The 21,279-nt window shown below is 41.0% G+C and overlaps 1 protein-coding gene across 3 annotated transcripts in view; it reads right to left on the bottom strand.

The window, feature by feature from the left end:
• The window catches only part of CACNA1H (calcium voltage-gated channel subunit alpha1 H), a 606,200-nt gene that overhangs the window by 74,351 nt on the left and 510,570 nt on the right, over nt 1–21,279 (bottom strand). For all 3 annotated transcript variants that reach the window (XM_073648442.1, XM_073648440.1, XM_073648441.1), the window contains exons 12-17: nt 19,752–19,937; nt 19,407–19,524; nt 9,946–10,101; nt 3,053–3,143; nt 2,584–2,792; nt 316–750 (exon numbers count right to left, since the gene is read on the bottom strand). In XM_073648442.1, the coding sequence (XP_073504543.1) occupies nt 316–750; nt 2,584–2,792; nt 3,053–3,143; nt 9,946–10,101; nt 19,407–19,524; nt 19,752–19,937 (1,195 nt within the window). The remainder of the gene's footprint in view (nt 1–315; nt 751–2,583; nt 2,793–3,052; nt 3,144–9,945; nt 10,102–19,406; nt 19,525–19,751; nt 19,938–21,279) is intronic.

The raw sequence follows: 21,279 nt of genomic DNA, 5'->3' as shown, positions 1-21,279 counted from the left end.
TTAATTAGCCGAATGTGATGTAACCGAGAAATAAAACTTAATTGGGCTGTATTTCCTGTAACAGAAATGAGTATTAATTAGTTGCTGGGTTACTGCCGCGGTAAGCACACGATGGAAGGATTAATACAATGAATGTATATTACTCAACATCTTCCTCTTCCCAGACGAACCGTTAACGAAGAAGTAATTAAGGACGCTGAGCTAAGATGTGTCTGCATTCCTCTGAATGAGAGGATGGGCTGTGAGTGATCAGTGGACTACAGGTGACCATAAGAGGTGCTGCCTTAACCTAGAACGCGTGTTGCATGGACTCACATCTTCGAGGTCGTCCTCGTAGTCCGCAGGATCTTCTTTGTGCTTGTCCACTCTCACAAACAGGTCACTCGGCACGTGCACCATTTTTCCATTGCAGTCTTGGTAGTCTGCGGGCACCATGGCCAAAGGGCTGACGCTTAACGAGTGTCGTAAGGTGGGAACTTGTAGAAGCTCTGGGATGTCCAAAGACCCCCGAGTGTCTAGAGATCCTGCTCGGCGATGGAGGGATATCCTGCCCACCGAGCTGGTCTTGCAGTCATCAGAATCCTCATCAGTGCTGCCCTTGCCTTCCCCAGAGAGGAGAGACTCCCTTTCCCCAGTTTGGCTCTTCTTCTTGATGCTTGGTGCCCGACCTAGACTGTTCCAGCTGGACCGTCGGCTCCCCCAGTTGCTGTAGGTGCCCCAAGGTGCACATGGAGAGCTTCGGACACTGGCCTAGGGGGGAAGTAAGAAATAAAAAAGTGAGTTTGCCATAATCTAACAACTGAGAACACAACCTAATCATTTTACTGTTAAATTGGCCAAAAATATCTACAAAAATTTCCCAAAGATGGAAGTTACAGTACCACTGATTGCCACAATGAAGCAATATATATACAGTGGCATGTAAAAGTTTGGGCACCCCTGGTCAAAGTTAGTGTTATTGTGAACAGTTAAGCAAGTTGAAGATGAAATGATCTCTAAAAGGCCTGAAGTTAAAGATAACAGATTTCCTTTGTATTTTAGGCAAAAAATATATATTTTTTAATCTTTTCCATTTTAAAAATGACGAAAAAGGAAAATGGACCAATGCAAAAGTTTGGGCATCCTGCATGGTTAGTACCTAGTAGCTCCCCCTTTTCAAAGTATCACAGCTTGTAAAAGCTTTTTGTAGCAAGGCAAGAGTCTTTCAATTCTTGTTTGAGGGATTTTCATCCATTCTTCCTTGGAAAATTCTTCCAGTTCTGTGAGATTCCTTGGTCATCTTGCATGCGCTGCTATTTTGAGGTCTAGCCACAGATTTTCATTGATGTTCAGAAGAGGGGATTGTGAGGGCCATTATAAAACCTTCAGCTTGCACCTTTTGAGGTAGCCTATTGTGGATTTTGATGTTTGTTTAGGATCATTAACCATTTGTAGAAGCCATCCTCTTTTCAACTTCAGCTTTTTTACAGATGGTGTTATGTTTGCATCAAGAATTTGTTGAAATTTCATTGAATCCATTGTTCCCTCTACCCGTGAAATGTCCCCTGTACCATCGGCTGCAACACAACCCCAAAGCATGACTGATCCACCCCCATGCTTAATAGTTGGCGAGATGTTATTTTCATGAAATTTGGTGGCCTTTTTTCTCCACACATACCTTTGATCATTGTGGCCAAAGACTTCTATTTTAACCTTTTCAGTCGACAGAACTTGTTTCCAAAATGTATCAGGCTTGTTTAGATGTTCTTTTGCATACTTCTGATGCTGAATTTTATGGTGAGGCTGCAGGAGAGGTTTTCTTGTGATGACTCTTCCATAAAGGTCATATTTGTGCAGGTGTCTCTGAACAGTAGAACAATGAACCACAATGCTAGAGTCTGCTAAATCTTTCTGTAGGTCTTTTGAGGTCAAGCGGGGGTTCTGATTTGTCTCTCTAGCAATCGTACGAACAGCTATCACTGAAATTTTGCTTGGTCTTCCGGACCTTATCTTGACCTTCACTGTTCCTGTTAACTGCCATTTCTTAATTACATTTAAAACTGAGGAAAGAGCAACTTGAAAACACTTTGCTATCTTCTTATAGCCTTCCCCTGCTTTATGGGCCTCCACCATTTTCATTTTCAGAGTGCTAGGCAGCTGCTTAGAAGAACCCATGGCTGCTGTTTTTTTGGCATAAAGTTAGGGGAGGCTTGGTTTTTACAAAGCTGGGAAATTTTCATCACCTGGCATTTCCTAACGATGGTAGTGAACAAGCCATAACCCTAACAGGCTAATTAAGGTCTGAAACCTTGGTCAAAATGATCAAAGCACACAAATCTCTAAGGGTGCCCAAACTTTTGCATAGGCCCATTTCCCTTATTGTAATTTTTTAAAATGAAAAAAAAGACAATATATATATATATTTATTTGCCTAAAATACAACTGAAATATGTAATCTTTAACAATATGCCTTTTAGAGATCATTTCATCTTCAACTTGCTTAACTGTTCACAATAACAGTGATTTTGACCAGGGGTGCCCAAACTTTTACATGCCACTGTACTATATCGAGTAAGAATCCTACACTTAAGAATGGACACCCACCAGAGACTTCTGATCGCAGACTGAAGGATCCATAGACACATTGCTTCCTCTTCTCGAATCCACGAATGTGTGTACGGAGTCCATACATGGGGAGCTCTTCGGCGTGGGCATGGGTGTGGCAGCTGTACGCATGATGATGGGAGGGGGCATGGCAGAGCGAGAATCCAGGTGTCCATTAGGGGTCACCGCCAGTGAATACATCTTCAGTTCTAGGGAGGAGAAGACACAAGGGCAAGGACTGGTTAAAAGGACCTTCTGGTCCTCATATGCCATACAGACATGGTAGAAATTACACGTGGGGTCAGTGCAAGTCCAAGATGATTGGGTTGTTTCGTTTTTGCTCACAGGTCTCCAAATATAATCGTTACTTCACCCCTGAGACACCCTTTTCATATCCCAAACTAAACCCGTTGTTGGCACAGCCGTCCACCCGATCCCAAAATCACAGAGACTACATTAAAGCCATCACCTGTAGCCCGCAGATCCTTCAGCTTTTCCAAGTCTTCATCAAAATTGGTGGAGATTTTGTCCTCGTCGGTGTCTGACCTTGTGGCATCCCCCTGGCGTACAGATATAGGAATGAGTGATGGGATCATATAAAGAGATGGAATCGGCTGACGTCTGACAAGAACAACACAGATCTCACTTCTGCTGCGTCTGCAACTTGCGTAGTTTTATCTCAGGCTGATGGATGAAACGTCTCTAATCTGTTTTACACAGTCCTGCCGGTGCCGGGATTAAGCGTGTAGGGTGTCAGCGAAAAGTCCAACACTCGCTTATCAGAGGGTTACAAATCTCTGCTTATTAACCTGTGAGGGGCTCTAACATACAGTATATATATATATATATATATATATACCGTAATACCATACATCCAGTAAGCTAGCGTGGTGTGATGTTTGGGGGTGCACATACTTTTGACCATGTGCTATGTATATGGTAATCATATTTACATTGCATTTCATTAAGTTTAGTTAATGTAGTTGTATATCTACACCCATTATGTAGGTACAGATAGTACTGCCTCCTTGTCTCTTTCTGTAAATGTATTAGATGTACATGGTTATTCCATGCGGTTGCTCTCTGTAAATGATGTAGGCACAGAAAGTACTGCCTCCCTGTCTCTCCCTGGTAATTACAGATAAAACTGCATACACGTTTCTTCCTGTAAATGATAAAAATACAGGTAGTGCTGTTTTCTTATATCCCCTGTATATGTTTTAGGTACAGATAATATTGCCTCTCCGTTTCTTCCTGTAAATGATATAGGAACAGAGAGTACTGCCTCCCATCTCTCCCTGTAAATGATATAGGCACAGAGAGTACTGCATTCCAGTCCCTCCCTGTAAATGATATAGGAACAGAGAGTACTGCCTCCCATCTCTCCCTGTAAATGATATAGGCACAGAGAGTACTGCCTCCCATCTCTCCCTGTAAATGATATAGGCACAGAGAGTACTGCCTCCCATCTCTCCCTGTAAATGATATAGGCACAGAGAGTACTGCATTCCAGTCCCTCCCTGTAAATGATATAGGAACAGAGAGTACTGCCTCCCATCTCTCCCTGTAAATGATATAGGCACAGAGAGTACTGTATTCCAGTCTCTCCCTGTAAATAATATAGGAACAGAGAGTACTGCCTCCCATCTCTCCCTGTAAATGATGCAAGCACAGAGAGTACTGTATTCCAGTCTCTCCCTGTAAATGACATAGGCACAGAGAGTACTGCCTCCCATCTCTCCCTGTAAATGATATAGGCACAGAGAGTACTGCCTCCCATCTCTCCCTGTAAATGATATAGGCACAGAGAGTACTGCCTCCCATCTCTCCCTGTAAATGATGCAAGCACAGAGAGTACTGTATTCCAGTCTCTCCCTGTAAATGATATAGGAACAGAGAGTACTGCCTCCCATCTCTCCCTGTAAATGATATAGGCACAGAGAGTACTGCATTCCAGTCCCTCCCTGTAAATGATATAGGAACAGAGAGTACTGCCTCCCATCTCTCCCTGTAAATGATATAGGCAGAGAGAGTACTGTATTCCAGTCTCTCCCTGTAAATAATATAGGAACAGAGAGTACTGCCTCCCATCTCTCCCTGTAAATGATGCAAGCACAGAGAGTACTGTATTCCAGTCTCTCCCTGTAAATAATATAGGAACAGAGAGTACTGCCTCCCATCTCTCCCTGTAAATGATGCAAGCACAGAGAGTACTGTATTCCAGTCTCTCCCTGTAAATGACATAGGCACAGAGAGTACTGCCTCCCATCTCTCCCTGTAAATGATATAGGCACAGAGAGTACTGCCTCCCATCTCTCCCTGTAAATGATATAGGCACAGAGAGTACTGCCTCCCATCTCTCCCTGTAAATGATGCAAGCACAGAGAGTACTGTATTCCAGTCTCTCCCTGTAAATGATATAGGCACAGAGAGTACTGCCTCCCATCTCTCCCTGTAAATGATATAGGAACAGAGAGTACTGCCTCCCATCTCTCCCTGTAAATGATGTAAGCACAGAGAGTACTGTATTCCAGTCTCTCCCTGTAAATGATATAGGAACAGAGAGTACTGCCTCCCATCTCTCCCTGTAAATGATATAGGCACAGAGAGTACTGCATTCCAGTCCCTCCCTGTAAATGATATAGGAACAGAGAGTACTGCCTCCCATCTCTCCCTGTAAATGATATAGGCACAGAGAGTACTGCCTCCCATCTCTCCCTGTAAATGATATAGGCACAGAGAGTACTGCCTCCCATCTCTCCCTGTAAATGATATAGGCACAGAGAGTACTGCATTCCAGTCCCTCCCTGTAAATGATATAGGAACAGAGAGTACTGCCTCCCATCTCTCCCTGTAAATGATATAGGCACAGAGAGTACTGTATTCCAGTCTCTCCCTGTAAATAATATAGGAACAGAGAGTACTGCCTCCCATCTCTCCCTGTAAATGATGCAAGCACAGAGAGTACTGTATTCCAGTCTCTCCCTGTAAATGACATAGGCACAGAGAGTACTGCCTCCCATCTCTCCCTGTAAATGATATAGGCACAGAGAGTACTGCCTCCCATCTCTCCCTGTAAATGATATAGGCACAGAGAGTACTGCCTCCCATCTCTCCCTGTAAATGATGCAAGCACAGAGAGTACTGTATTCCAGTCTCTCCCTGTAAATGATATAGGAACAGAGAGTACTGCCTCCCATCTCTCCCTGTAAATGATATAGGCACAGAGAGTACTGCATTCCAGTCCCTCCCTGTAAATGATATAGGAACAGAGAGTACTGCCTCCCATCTCTCCCTGTAAATGATATAGGCAGAGAGAGTACTGTATTCCAGTCTCTCCCTGTAAATAATATAGGAACAGAGAGTACTGCCTCCCATCTCTCCCTGTAAATGATGCAAGCACAGAGAGTACTGTATTCCAGTCTCTCCCTGTAAATAATATAGGAACAGAGAGTACTGCCTCCCATCTCTCCCTGTAAATGATGCAAGCACAGAGAGTACTGTATTCCAGTCTCTCCCTGTAAATGACATAGGCACAGAGAGTACTGCCTCCCATCTCTCCCTGTAAATGATATAGGCACAGAGAGTACTGCCTCCCATCTCTCCCTGTAAATGATATAGGCACAGAGAGTACTGCCTCCCATCTCTCCCTGTAAATGATGCAAGCACAGAGAGTACTGTATTCCAGTCTCTCCCTGTAAATGACATAGGCACAGAGAGTACTGCATTCCAGTCTCTGCCTGTAAATAATATAAGCACAGTTAATTCAGCATCCCGTCCCTCTCTGTAAATGATTTAGGCACAGAGAGTACTGCATTTCAGTCTCTCCCTGTAAATGATATAGGCTCAAGTAGTACTGCTTCCTGTCTCTATTTGTAAATTATGTAGGCACATATAGTACTGCATTCCAGACTCTCCCTGTAAATGATATAAGCACAGGTAGTACTGCATTCCTGACCTGTAAATGATGTATGTCCAGGTTAGCACTGTTAGAACTAATAGTCCTGTCCCTTCCAGTAAATGTTTAATATGTTTTACTGTCTCTCTCTGTAAACGATATAAGCAGAGATAATACTCTCTGTAGCTCCTTGTATATAACTTAGGTATAGATAATGCTGCCTGTATGTGTCTTCTGGTAAATAATGTAAATTCAGATAGTGCTGTCTTCTTGTCTCTTTCTCTATGTTTTAGGTACAGAAAATATTGCCTGTCTGTATCTTCATGTAATAGATGTAAGTATAAATAGTATTGCCTCTCTGTCTCTCCCTGAAATGATATAAGCACCAGAAGTACTCATTCCCATCTCTCCCTGTAAATAATTTAGGCACAGGTAGTACTGTTTTATTGTCTCTACCTGTAAGTGATGTAGATACAGGTAGCACCATCGCTATGTTCCTTCCTGTAAATGTTGAATATGATTTACTTTCTCACCCCGTAAATGATTGTAAGCACAGATAGTACTTCTTCCTTTTTTTCCTTGTCAATGATATAGGCACAGGTAGTACTGTGTTCCTGTCTCCATTTGTAAATTATGTAGGAAAAGATAGTATTATCGTCATGTCTCTTCCTAATAATACAGATGAATGTGATTTACTGTCTCTTTCTGTAAATTATGTAAACACAGATAGTGCTATATCTCTTAGCACTCCATGTCTATTCTGCAGGCACAGATAGTTCTGCCTCCTTGTCTCTACCTCTAAATAATGTATGTAAAGATAGTACTGTTGCCCTGTCCCTTCCTCCAAATGATGAAAATGATTTACTGTCTATCTCTGTAAATTATATATGCTTTATGTGTATATATATGAGCTAGATTGTATCGTCTTCCTGTATCTACTTGTAAATGATGAAGGCACAGATAGCACTGTCTTCCTACTTTCTATGTAGAACAAAGGAAACTTTATTAACAAAAAAAACTCCCAAATCTATATCCTCCCTTAATTGTTGAGTTACTTATCTCCTACTGTAATCTTTCGATGAACCCGAGCTCAGCGATACATCACACACTACAGTCCATTACTTTATTACATCCCTACGATGACTTTATCTTTTTCGACATTTACGCTAATTTGATACTTGAAGCGCCCGGCTGTTGAGGGGGCTATGGACGATTTATCATATTAATGTCCAATCCTTCTGTGATATTGTAAAAACTTCACAGAATTGATGAATACTTTGATGACTAATTGAATTATTTTTTTTTCCTAATTAGACGAAGACTTGGGTGATGTTAACGAGGTGCTAAAGACGGTCTAACACCCTCCACTCCTTTACTGAGGCTTCAAGGTTATTTCAAGACTTAGATCATCACTTGGCAAATTTCTCTTGGTTAGCAGAAAAATGGGAATAGTCAGCATTGTAGGAGGGAGTCCGGGGAGATGGGGGCTTCATTTCCTGGAACTCTTGTAATTTTTATTATCCATTTCGGGCCCATAATTCACTGAGTAGTCAGACTGTGCCAGACACTCTTCTGTGCATGTAGATTACGGCATTACTGTCACATGGATATATCATGCCCACTCAATGCTCTTGACTTTATCTTCAGACAAAGCCTTCTCCATCTTGACACTTCTCCTACTGGTGGGCGCTGTCTACACCTGTCCTCGTCTACTTATCTGGTATCATTATAATACAACCTAAATAACAATGTGGATGTCAGTAGCTGTACAGTCATGGCCAAAAGTATTGAGAATGAGACAAATAGTAATTTTTCCAAAGTTTACTGCTTCATTTTTTGTGATGGCAATTTGCATATACTCCTGAATGTCAAAGAGTGATCAGCTTAACAGCAATTACTGTACTTGCAAAGTCAATATTTGCCCAGAAAATGAAATTAACCCCCAAAACACATTTCAACATCATTGCAGTCCTGCCTTAAAAGGAGCAGCTAACATCGTTTTAGTGATTGATCCATTAACACAGGTGTGGGTGTTGATGAGGACAGGGCTGGCGATCAGTCAGTCATGATTAAGTAAGAATGACATCACTGGACACTTTAAAAGGAGGCTGGTTCTTGGTATCATTGTTTCTCTTCAGTTAACCATGGTTATCTCTAAAGAAACACGTGCAGCCATCATTGCACTGCACAAAAATGGCCTAACAGGGAAGAGTATCGCAGCTACAAAGATTGCACCTCAGTCAACAATCTATTGCATCATCAAGAACTTCAAGGAGAGAGCTTCCATTGTTGTCAAAAAGGCTCCAGGGCGCCCAAGAAAGACCAGCAAGCGCCAGGACCGTATCTTAAAACTGTTTCAGCTGCGGGATTGGACTACCAGCAGTGCTGAGCTTGCTCAGGAATGGCAGCAGGCTGGTGTGAGTGCTTCTGCACGCACTGTGAGGCGGAGACTCTTTGAGCAAGGGCTGGTTTCAAGGAGGGCAGCAAAGAAGCCACTTCTCTCCAGAAAAAACATCAGGGACCGACTGATATTCTGCAAAAGGTACAGGGAGTGGACTGCTGAGGACTGGGGCAAAGTCATTTTCTCTGATGAATCCCCTTTTCGATTGTTTGGGACATCTGGAAAACAGCTTATTAGGATGAAGAAGAGGTGAGCGCTACCACCAGTCTTGTCTCATGCCAACTGTAAAGCATCCTGAAACCATTCATGTGTGGGGTTGCTTCTCAGCCAAGGGAATCGGCTCACTCACAGTCTTGCCTAAAAACACAGCCATGAATAAAGAATGGTACCAGAATGTCCTCCAAGAGCAACTTCTCCCAACCGTCCAAGAGCAGTTTGGCGCCCAACAATGCCTTTTCCAGCATGATGGAGCACCTTGCCATAAAGCAAAGGTGATAACTAAATGGCTCATGGAACAAAACATAGATTTTGGGTCCATGGCCTGGAAACTCCCCAGATCTTAATCCCATTGAGAACTTGTGGTCAATCATCAAGAGACGGGTGAACAAACAAAAACCAACAAATTCTGGCAAAATGCAAGCATTGATTATGCAAGAATGGACGGCTATCAGTCAGGATTTGGTCCAAAAGTTGATTGAGAGCATGCCAGGGAGAATTACAGAGGTCTTGAAGAAGAAGGGGCAACACTGCAAATATTGACTTGCTGCATTAACTCATTCTAACTGTCAATATAACCTATTGGTCCTCATAATATGATTGCAATTATATTTCTGTATGTGATATAAACATCAGACAAACACTAATAAAAACCAGAGGCCAGCAGATCATGTGAAAATATCATTTTGGTGTCATTCTCAAAACTTTTGGCCATGACTGTAGTAGTCCCTCATTCTAGAACCATATTCGAAAGCTCACCCCCGATGGGCTCAGTCCAAAAAATGTCTGCCTCTATGTACTCCCTGGTACGGATAAAGACCAATAGAAGGTTGACCAGTAACGTTACCTCTGCCTGAAAACCTTCCACCAGAATGGCCACCAAAAGGTTAAACAGGACGTAATTTCCGAATGTCATCAGAGCCACAAAGTAAAGAGCCGCCCAGGATGAGGTGGAAGCCATTCCGTTATACAGGACCATGTTCCAGTCTTCCTGGGTAAGAATCTAAGAGAGAGGAAAGAAGACAGAACAACGTAAAATAAAGAGGATCGATCTAATACCTAATCATGTATTATAGTAGTTATATTCTGTACATAGGAGCAGTATTATAGTAGTTATATTCTGTACATAGGAGCAGTATTATAGTAGTTATATTCTTGTACATAGGGGCAGTATTACAGTAGTTATATTCTGTACATAGGAGCAGTATTATAGTAGTTATATTCTTATACATAGGAGCAGTATTATAGTAGTTATATTCTTGAACATAGGGGGCAGTATTATAGTAGTTATATTCTTGTACATAGGAGCAGTATTATAGTAGTTATATTCTTGTACATAGGAGCAGTATTATAGTAGTTATATTCTTGTACATAGGAGCAGTATTATAGTAGTTATATTCTTGTACATAGGAGCAGTATTATAGTAGTTATATTCTTGTACATAGGAGGCAGTATTATAGTAGTTATATTCTTATACATAGGAGCAGTATTATAGTAGTTATATTCTTGAACATAGGGGGCAGTATTATAGTAGTTATATTCTTGTACATACAGTGCACATACCACATACAGTGGTGGCCAAAAGTATTGGCACCCCTGCAATTCTGTCAGATAATACTCAGTTTCTTCCTGAAAATGATTGCAATCACAAATTCTTTGGTATTATTCTCTTCACTTAATTTGTCTTCAATGAAAAAAAACACAAAAAGAATTGTCCTAAAGCCAAATTGGATATAATTCCACACCAAACCTAAAAAAGGGGGAGGACAAAAGTATTGGCACTGTTTGAAAAATCATGTGATGCTTCTCTAATTCGTGTAATTAACAGCACCTGTAACTTACCGGTGGCACCTAACAGGTGTTGGCAATAACTAAATCACACTTGCAGCCAGTTAACATGGATTAAAGTTGACTCAACCTCTGTCCTGTGTCCTTGTGTGTACCACATTGAGCATGGAGAAAAGAAAGAAGACCAAAGAACTGTCTGAGGACTTGAGAAACCAAATTGTGAGGAAGCATGAGCAATCTCAAGGCTACAAGTCCATCTCCTAAGACCTGAATGTTCCTGTGTCTTCCGTGCGCAGTGTCATCAAGAAGTGTAAAGCCCATGGCACTGTGGCTAACCTCCCTAGATGTGGACGGAAAAGAAAAATTGACGAGAGATTTCAACGCAAGATTGTGCAGATGGTGGATAAAGAACCTCGACTAACATCCAAACAAGTTCAAGCTGCCCTGCAGTCCGAGGGTACAACAGTGTCAACCCGTACTATCTGTCGGCGTCTGAATGAAAAGGGACTGTATGGTAGGATACCCAGGAAGACCCCACTTCTTACCCCGAGACATAAAAAAGCCAGGCTGGAGTTTGCCAAAACTTACCTGAGAAAGACTGAAACGTTTTGGAAGAATGTTCTCTGGTCAGATGAGACAAAACTAGAGCTTTTTGGGAAAAAGCATCAACATAGAGTGTACAGGAAAAAAAGAGGCATTCAAAGAAAAGAACACGGTCCCTACAGTCAAACATGGCGGAGGTTCCCTGATGTTTTGGGGTTGCTTTGCTGCCTCTGGCACTGGACTGCTTGACCGTGTGCATGGAATTATGAAGTCTGAAGACTACCAACAAATTTTGCAGCATAATGTAGGGACCAGTGTGAGAAAGCTGGGTCTCCCTCAGAGGTCATGGGTCTTCCAGCAGGACAATGACCCAAAACACACTTCCAAAAGCACTATAAAATGGTTTGAGAGAAAGCACTGGAGACTTCTAAGGTGGCCAGCAATGATCCCAGACCTGAATCCCATAGAACACCTGTGGAGAGATCTCAAAATGGCAGTTTGGAGAAGGCACCCTTCAAATATCAGGGACCTGGAGCAGTTTACCAAAGAAGAATGGTCTACAATTCCAGCAGAGCATTGTAAGAAACTCATTGATGGTTACCGGAAGCGGTTGTTCGCAGTTATTTTGGCTAAAGGTTTTGCAACCTAGTATTAGGCTGAGGGTGCCAATACTTTTGTCTGGCCCATTTTTGGAGTTTTGTGTGAAATGATCAATGATTTGATTTTTGCTTCATTCTCTTTTGTGTTTTTTCCTTGCAAGCAAATTAAATGAAGATAATAAGACCAAAGAATTAGTGATTGCAATCATTTTCAGGAAGAAACTGAGTATTATCTGACAGAATTGCAGGGGTGCCAATACTTTTGGCCAGCACTGTAGGAGCAGTATTATAGTAGTTATATTCTTGTACATAGGAGCAGTATTATAGTAGTTATATTCTTGTACATAGGAGCAGTATTATAGTAGTTATATTCTTGTACATAGGGGCAGTATTATAGTAGTTATATTCTTGTACATAGGGGCAGTATTATAGTAGTTATATTCTTGTACATAGGAGCAGTATTATAGTAGTTATATTCTTGTACATAGGAGCAGTATTATAGTAGTTATATTCTTGCACATAGGGGCAGTATTATACTAGTTATATTCTTGTACACAGGGGCAGTATTATAGTAGTTATATTCTTGTACATAGGGAGCAGTATTATAGTAGTTATATTCTTGTACATAGGGGCAGTATTATAGTAGTTATATTCTTGCACATAGGGGCAGTATTATAGTAGTTATATTCTTGTACATAGGGAGCAGTATTATAGTAGTTATATTCTTGTACATAGGAGCAGTATTATAGTAGTTATATTCTTGCACATAGGGGCAGTATTATAGTAGTTATATTCTTGTACATAGGGGCAGTATTATAGTAGTTATATTCTTGTACATATGAGCAGTATTATAGTAGTTATATTCTTGTACATAGGAGCAGTATTATAGTAGTTATATTCTTGTACATATGGGCAGTATTATAGTAGTTATATTCTTGTACATATGAGCAGTATTATAGTAGTTATATTCTTGTACATAGGAGCAGTATTATAGTAGTTATATTCTTGTACATAGGGGCAGTATTATAGTAGTTATATACTTGTACATAGGAGCAGTATTATAGTAGTTATATTCTTGTACATAGGGGCAGTATTATAGTAGTTAGATTCTTTACATAGGGGCAGTATTATAGTAGTTATATTTCTGTACATAGGGAGCAGTATTATAGTAGTTATATTCTTGTACATAGGGGGCAGTATTATAGTAGTTATATTCTTGTACATAGCGGCAGTATTATAGTAGTTATATTCTGTACATAGGGGCAGTATTATAGTAGTTATATTCCTGTACATAGGGAGCAGTATTATAGTAGTTATATTCTTGTACACAGGGGCAGTATTATAGTAGTTATATTCTTGTACATAGGAGCAGTATTATAGTAGTTATATTCTTGTACATAGGGGCAGTATTATAGTAGTTATATTCTTGTACATAGGAGCAGTATTATAGTAGTTATATTCTTGCACATAGGGGCAGTATTATAGTAGTTATATTCTTGTACACAGGGGCAGTATTATAGTAGTTATATTCTTGTACATAGGGAGCAGTATTATAGTAGTTATATTCTTGTACATAGGAGCAGTATTATAGTAGTTATATTCTTGCACATAGGGGCAGTATTATAGTAGTTATATTCTTGTACATAGGGGCAGTATTATAGTAGTTATATTCTTGTACATATGAGCAGTATTATAGTAGTTATATTCTTGTACATAGGAGCAGTATTATAGTAGTTATATTCTTGTACATATGGGCAGTATTATAGAAGTTATATTCTTGTACATATGAGCAGTATTATAGTAGTTATATTCTTGTACATAGGAGCAGTATTATAGTAGTTATATTCTTGTACATAGGGGCAGTATTATAGTAGTTATATACTTGTACATAGGAGCAGTATTATAGTAGTTATATTCTTGTACATAGGGGCAGTATTATAGTAGTTATATTCTTTACATAGGGGCAGTATTATAGTAGTTATATTCCTGTACATAGGGAGCAGTATTATAGTAGTTATATTCTTGTACATAGGGGGCAGTATTATAGTAGTTATATTCTTGTACATAGGGGCAGTATTATAGTAGTTATATTCTGTACATAGGGGCAGTATTATAGTAGTTATATTCCTGTACATAGGGAGCAGTATTATAGTAGTTATATTCTTGTACACAGGGGCAGTATTATAGTAGTTATATTCTTGTACATAGGAGCAGTATTATAGTAGTTATATTCTTGCACATAGGGGCAGTATTATAGTAGTTATATTCTTGTACACAGGGGCAGTATTATAGTAGTTATATTCTTGTACATAGGGAGCAGTATTATAGTAGTTATATTCTTGTACATAGGAGCAGTATTATAGTAGTTATATTCTTGCACATAGGGGCAGTATTATAGTAGTTATATTCTTGTACACAGGGGCAGTATTATAGTAGTTATATTCTTGTACATAGGAGCAGTATTATAGTAGTTATATTCTTGTATATAGGAGCAGTATTATAGTAGTTATATTCTTGTACATATGAGCAGTATTATAGTAGTTATATTCTTGTACATAGGGGCAGTATTATAGTAGTTATATTCTTGTACATAGGGGCAGTATTATAGTAGTTATATACTTGTACATAGGAGCAGTATTATAGTAGTTATATTCTGTACATAGGGGCAGTATTATAGTAGTTATATTCCTGTACATAGGGGGCAGTATTATAGTAGTTATATTCTTGTACATAGGAGCAGTATTATAGTAGTTATATTCTTGTACATAGGGAGCAGTATTATAGTAGTTATATTCTTGTACATAGGGGCAGTATTATAGTAGTTATATTCTTGTACACAGGGGCAGTATTATAGTAGCTATATTCTTGTACATAGGGGACAGTATTATAGTAGTTATATTCTTGTACATAGGGGGCAGTATTATAGTAGTTATATTCTTGTACATAGGAGCAGTATTATAGTAGTTATATTCTTGTACATAGGGGGCAGTATTATAGTAGTTATATTCTTGTACATAGGGGAGCAGTATTATAGTAGTTATATTCTTGTACATAGGGGGCAGTATTATAGTAGTTATATTCTTGCATATTTAGAATTAGGAATTATGCCTAATAGAATTGTCTTCTATCCAACCAGATCTCAGCAGAGATTGTCACCTGACAGTAATATCTGGTTCTCATCCTCTGTAGTGTGATAGGATAAAAGAAGAGTCTGATTTCCTCTTTCTTTTGTTGTTGGTTACTTTCTTAGATTTTAGGTGTTGATGCCAGGATCAGACTTTCTGCCTCCAGTTGGAAAGCATCAAAGCTATTTTTTTTTTAATGATGAAGTTAATTAGGCTTCGAGCGCCCACTGTGGAAATATGGCCGTGGTTCTAACAACAGATTGTTCTAAATCTTCTTCAAAAAGATTCAGATGAATGCAGGAATTCTTGATGGTTCTCTCTACGGAGCCTACGACTATTCCTTTACTTTGTGGCCAAGACAAAATCAATGAATAAATACTAATTCTGGGATTAAAGATCTTGGACGTGACCCTAATTATTATTAAACAGAATAACACATCAGTTATTATTATTAGATATATCTTCGCATTTTGTTTAAAAGACAACATAGCCCCATAATATTGATTAAAATGAAGCATTTTCTAGTACTCGTTGCCAGTACCACACCTGTAAGCTTTGGAGGACTTGGTGCTTGTTGACAGTACCACACCTGTAAGCTTTGGAGGACTTGGTGCTTGTTGACAGTACCACACCTGTAAGCTTTGGAGGACTTGGTGCTTATTGACAGTACCACACCTGTAAGCTTTGGAGGACTTGGTGCTTGTTGACAGTACCACACCTGTAAGCTTTGGAGGACTTGGTGCTTATTGACAGTACCACACCTGTAAGCTTGGGAGGACTTGGTGCTTGTTGACAGTACCACACCTGTAAGCTTGAGAGGACTTGGCGCTTGTTGACAGTACCACACCTGTAAGCTTGGGAGGACTTGGTGCTTGTTGACAGTACCACACCTGTAAGCTTGGGAGGACTTGGTGCTTGTTGACAGTACCACACCTGTAAGCTTGGGAGGACTTGGTGCTTGTGGACAGTACCACACCTGTAAGCTTGGGAGGACTTGGTGCTTGTTGACAGTACCACGCCTGTAAGCTTGGGAGGACTTGGTGCTTGTTGACAGTACCACACCTGTAAGCTTGGGAGGACTTGGTGCTTGTTGACAGTACCACACCTGTAAGCTTGGGAGGACTTGGTGCATGTTGACAGTACCACACCTGTAAGCTTTGGAGGACTTGGTGCTTGTTGACAGTACCACACCTGTAAGCTTGGGAGGACTTGGTGCTTGTTGACAGTACCACACCTGTAAACTTGAGAGGACTTGGTGCTTGTTGACAGTACCACGCCTGTAAGCTTGGGAGGACTTGGTGCTTGTTGACAGTACCACGCCTGTAAGCTTGAGATGACTTGGTGCTTGTTGACAGTACCACACCTGTAAGCTTGGGAGGACTTGGTGCTTGTTGACAGTACCACACCTGTAAGCTTGAGAGGACTTGGTGCTTGTTGACAGTACCACACCTGTAAGCTTGGGAGGACTTGGTGCTTGTTGCCAGTACCACACCTGTAAGCTTGGGAGGACTTGGTGCTTGTTGACAGTACCACACCTGTAAGCTTGAGAGGACTTGGTGCTTGTTGACAGTACCACACCTGTAAGCTTGGGAGGACTTGGTGCTTGTTGACAGTACCACGCCTGTAAGCTTGGGAGGACTTGGTGCTTGTTGACAGTACCACACCTGTAAGCTTGGGAGGACTTGGTGCTTGTTGACAGTACCACACCTGTAAGTTTTGGAGGACTTGGTGCTTGTTGACAGTACCACACCTGTAAGCTTGGGAGGACTTGGTGCTTGTTGAGAATACCAAACCTCTGAGCTTGGGAGGACTTGGTGCTTGTTGACAGTACCGCACCTGTAAGCTTGGGAGGACTTGGTGCTTGTTGACAGTACCACACCTGTAAGCTTGGGAGTACTTGGTGCTTGTTGACAGTACCACACCTGTAAACTTGAGAGGACTTGGTGCTTGTTGACAGTACCACACCTGTAAGCTTGGGAGGACTTGGTGCTTGTTGACAGTACCACGCCTGTAAGCTTGGGAGGACTTGGTGCTTGTTGACAGTACCACACCTGTAAGCTTGGGAGGACTTGGTGCTTGTTGACAGTACCACACCTGTAAGCTTGGGAGGACTTGGTGCTTGTTGACAGTACCACACCTGTAAGCTTGGGAGGACTTGGTGCTTGTTGACAGTACCACGCCTGTAAGCTTGGGAGGACTTGGTGCTTGTTGACAGTACCACACCTGTAAGCTTGGGAGGACTTGGTGCTTGTTGACAGTACCACACCTGTAAGCTTTGGAGGACTTGGTGCTTGTTGACAGTACCACACCTGTAAGCTTTGGAGGACTTGGTGCTTGTTGACAGTACCACAACTCTAAGCATGGGAGACTTTCTGTTTCTTGACAGTACTACACCTCGGTGCATGGGAGGACTTGGTGCTTGTTGACAGTACCACACCTGTAAGCTTGGGAGGACTTGGTGCTTGTTGAGAATACCAAACCTCTGAGCTTGGGAGGACTTGGTGCTTGTTGACAGTACCACACCTGTAAGCTTGGGAGGACTTGGTGCTTGTTGACAGTACCACACCTGTAAGCTTGGGAGGACTTGGTGCTTGTTGAGAATACCAAACCTCTGAGCTTGGGAGGACTTGGTGCTTGTTGACAGTACCACACCTGTAAGCTTGGGAGGACTTGGTGCTTGTTGACAGTACCACACCTGTAAGCTTGGGAGGACTTGGTGCTTGTTGACAGTACCACACCTGTAAGCTTGGGAGGACTTGGTGCTTGTTGACAGTACCACACCTGTAAGCTTGGGAGGACTTGGTGCTTGTTGACAGTACCACGCCTCTAAGCATGGGGGGAGTTGATGCTCATTGACAGTACCAAACCTCTGAGCATGGGAGGACTTTGTGCTTGTTGACAGTACCAAACTTCTAAGCTTGGGAGGACTTGGTGCTTGTTGACAGTACCACACCTGTAAGCTTGGGAGGACTTGGTGCTTGTTGACAGTACCACGCCTGTAAGCTTGGGAGGACTTGGTGCTTGTTGACAGTACCACACCTGTAAGCTTGGGAGGACTTGGTGCTTGTTGACAGTACCACACCTGTAAGCTTTGGAGGACTTGGTGCTTGTTGACAGTACCACACCTGTAAGCTTTGGAGGACTTGGTGCTTGTTGACAGTACCACAACTCTAAGCATGGGAGACTTTCTGTTTCTTGACAGTACTACACCTCGGTGCATGGGAGGACTTGGTGCTTGTTGACAGTACCACACCTGTAAGCTTGGGAGGACTTGGTGCTTGTTGAGAATACCAAACCTCTGAGCTTGGGAGGACTTGGTGCTTGTTGACAGTACCACACCTGTAAGCTTGGGAGGACTTGGTGCTTGTTGACAGTACCACACCTGTAAGCTTGGGAGGACTTGGTGCTTGTTGACAGTACCACACCTGTAAGCTTGGGAGGACTTGGTGCTTGTTGACAGTACCACACCTGTAAGCTTGGGAGGACTTGGTGCTTGTTGACAGTACCACGCCTCTAAGCATGGGGGGAGTTGATGCTCATTGACAGTACCAAACCTCTGAGCATGGGAGGACTTGGTGCTTGTTGACAGTACCAAACTTCTAAGCATGGGAGGACTTGGTGCTTCTTGACAGTACCACACCTCTAAACATGAGAGGACTTGGTGCTCGTTAACAGTACCACACCTCTAAACAAGGGAAAACTTGGTGCTCATTGACAGTACCACAACTCTAAGCATGGGAGACTTTCTGTTTCTTGACAGTACTACACCTCTGTGCATGGGAGGACTTGATGGGCAACATGTAATGCGTGAACGTGAATATTGCCCCAGAGTAAGACCATAGATCACTGCCATTTGGAAAGAGGTTCTTAGTGATAGAAAACCCCTTTAAGACTCATCATCTCTGAAAATATTCAGGAAGGAGAATTAATTTATGACTTTTTTAGGCATCCAGGTAATGGGAGTACCAAAAAGTACTTGTTTTTTTGTCAGGATAATTATTAGCAAAGTCACACCTCAGGCTTAGGTGACTGTCTCGATCCCATTCCTCCTTTTCTGCCAATCCAGATTTGAGAACAATATTGGACTTGTGGTCTTTAGTGAATAAACCACCTAACAACCAAAGCATTTTCAGTCTGGCTGTCAGGGAACTTGTCTGTCTCCAGTTTTTCTACTGCCCTATTAATCAGATTTTGGTGATACATGAGAATAGATGTGAGGACACTCGTGTTAGGGCTGATGGGAATGTTCTTACCTGGAAAACCGTCACGATGGCCCAAAGAAGGGAATCAAAGTTCTTCCGGTCGGAAATAGTGTCTCCATTTTCTGCCCTCAGATTAAACTTACAACCAAAGAGATGCATGCCAAGAATGCTACAAGGGGCAAAGAACATAAGAAAATTAGTAACTCGCCCAAGTGATGGACGTCTACGGGGAAAGGGCAGGTTGAAGACCTCACTCGTAGAATTACTTGATCATCATCAATACTATTGTATCAATATATTAAAAGATCTTTCTTGCTATGGATGATGGGACATTATATTATAGAAGCAGGGATGGCACTGACGGGCAATACGGATGTAGCAGAAATGGACCAGTACCTGAAAATAAAGATGAAGAGCATGAGAAGCATGCAGAACGTGGCCACATTGTCCATGGTCTTCATCAGGACCACCAGTTGGCGGCGCAGAGCTGGCATGAAGCGGACCAGCTTCAACACGCGAAGCAGCCGGAACGTTCTGAGCACAGACAGACCCCCGTCTGACTGTCCGATGATCTCCCAAACACTGAATGATGGGAAAGCAGTATAGCGGTAAGTGTCTCCATCAATGTCACATGGCAACCTACAGGCAAATCACTGGTCACAATTTTACTCTACGGGCAGCGTGAGATGAGGCAACGGCAAAAGCTTCATAATAAGTAAAAAACTGGAGGTATTGCAAGCCCCTATAATTGTAAAGCATGAAAAGGCCCTTTATCGAATCTGAAAACATAAAATATATTCCTAAAATAGATAGACAGATTCATAAGTGTAGTAGTTCCTGTAAATATTTTGTACTTAAAATTATATTTCATCATTTTTTTTTAACTGAAATAAATTCATCGGTGGTGGCGCTGTTTCATGAAAGCCTATGAAAAAAATCATCAAATGCAAAGTGGTGAAAAGTGGTACTGCAAGTGTCAAAAATCATTTTGTTTTTTAAAAAAAAAGCAGCACTAGAATATTATATATAATGGGCTGAAATGATTCCTTTATTATTATTATTATTTTTTATATTAAATATTCATCTCAGATGATTTTGAATATTAAGGGACAACGGCAAAAGCTTCTTAACTAGTAATATCACCCCGTTACATACTAGACAGTGCCTATAATTATAGAGCGTGAAATGGCTCCTAATCAAAGCTCTAAGCATCAAATATATTCCTAAAATAGATAGAATGATTCTTAAGTGAAGCCTTTCCCGTAGAATTTTTGTTCTTAAAATGATATCTATTTGACATAGAATTCATAAGTGGTGGCGCTCTTTCATGAAAGCCTATGAAAAAAACCATCATTCGCAAAGTGGTGAGAAGTGGTACTGCATGTGAAGAACATTTTCAAAAAATGTTTTGATTAAAAAAAGAGAAACACAACTAGAATATATTATATATCGGCCTGAAATTATTATTTTTATTATTTTTTTTTTTTTTTTTTTGAAAAAAAAATGAATCTCAGATGAGTTTGGGTGTTTATATAAACTATGGAGCTTTTGTCTTTGATCCTTAAAACAGAGTCCTCTCTCCTCTCATACCAGTCAGTGACTCATTTTGTTCAAGATTATTAGACTTTTCTTTTTATTATGTATACCCCTTTACACATGTAAAGCGCCATAGAATAAATGGCGCTAAAATAATTATAAATAATAATAGTGGAAAATAATGATGGGGCATAGCAAACGCCTATAACTATACCGCATGAAATTGTCCGAACTCAAAACATCAACATATACTGTATTTCTAGAATAGACAATGATTTTTTAAGTGTAGCCTTTCCTATAGATAAATTTACTGGGGTGGCGCTGTTTCATTAGAGCCTATGAAAATAAATAATAATTTGTGAAGTGGTGAGAAGTGGTACTGCAGGTG

The sequence above is a fragment of the Phyllobates terribilis genome, unplaced genomic scaffold (genome assembly GCF_046119375.1).
Source record: "Phyllobates terribilis strain yellow unplaced genomic scaffold, ASM4611937v1 Scaffold_9__5_contigs__length_417890890, whole genome shotgun sequence".
NCBI classification, from domain to species: domain Eukaryota; kingdom Metazoa; phylum Chordata; class Amphibia; order Anura; family Dendrobatidae; genus Phyllobates; species Phyllobates terribilis.
Note: the sequence above shows the minus strand (reverse complement) of the source record. Positions and strands in the feature narration are given on the sequence as shown.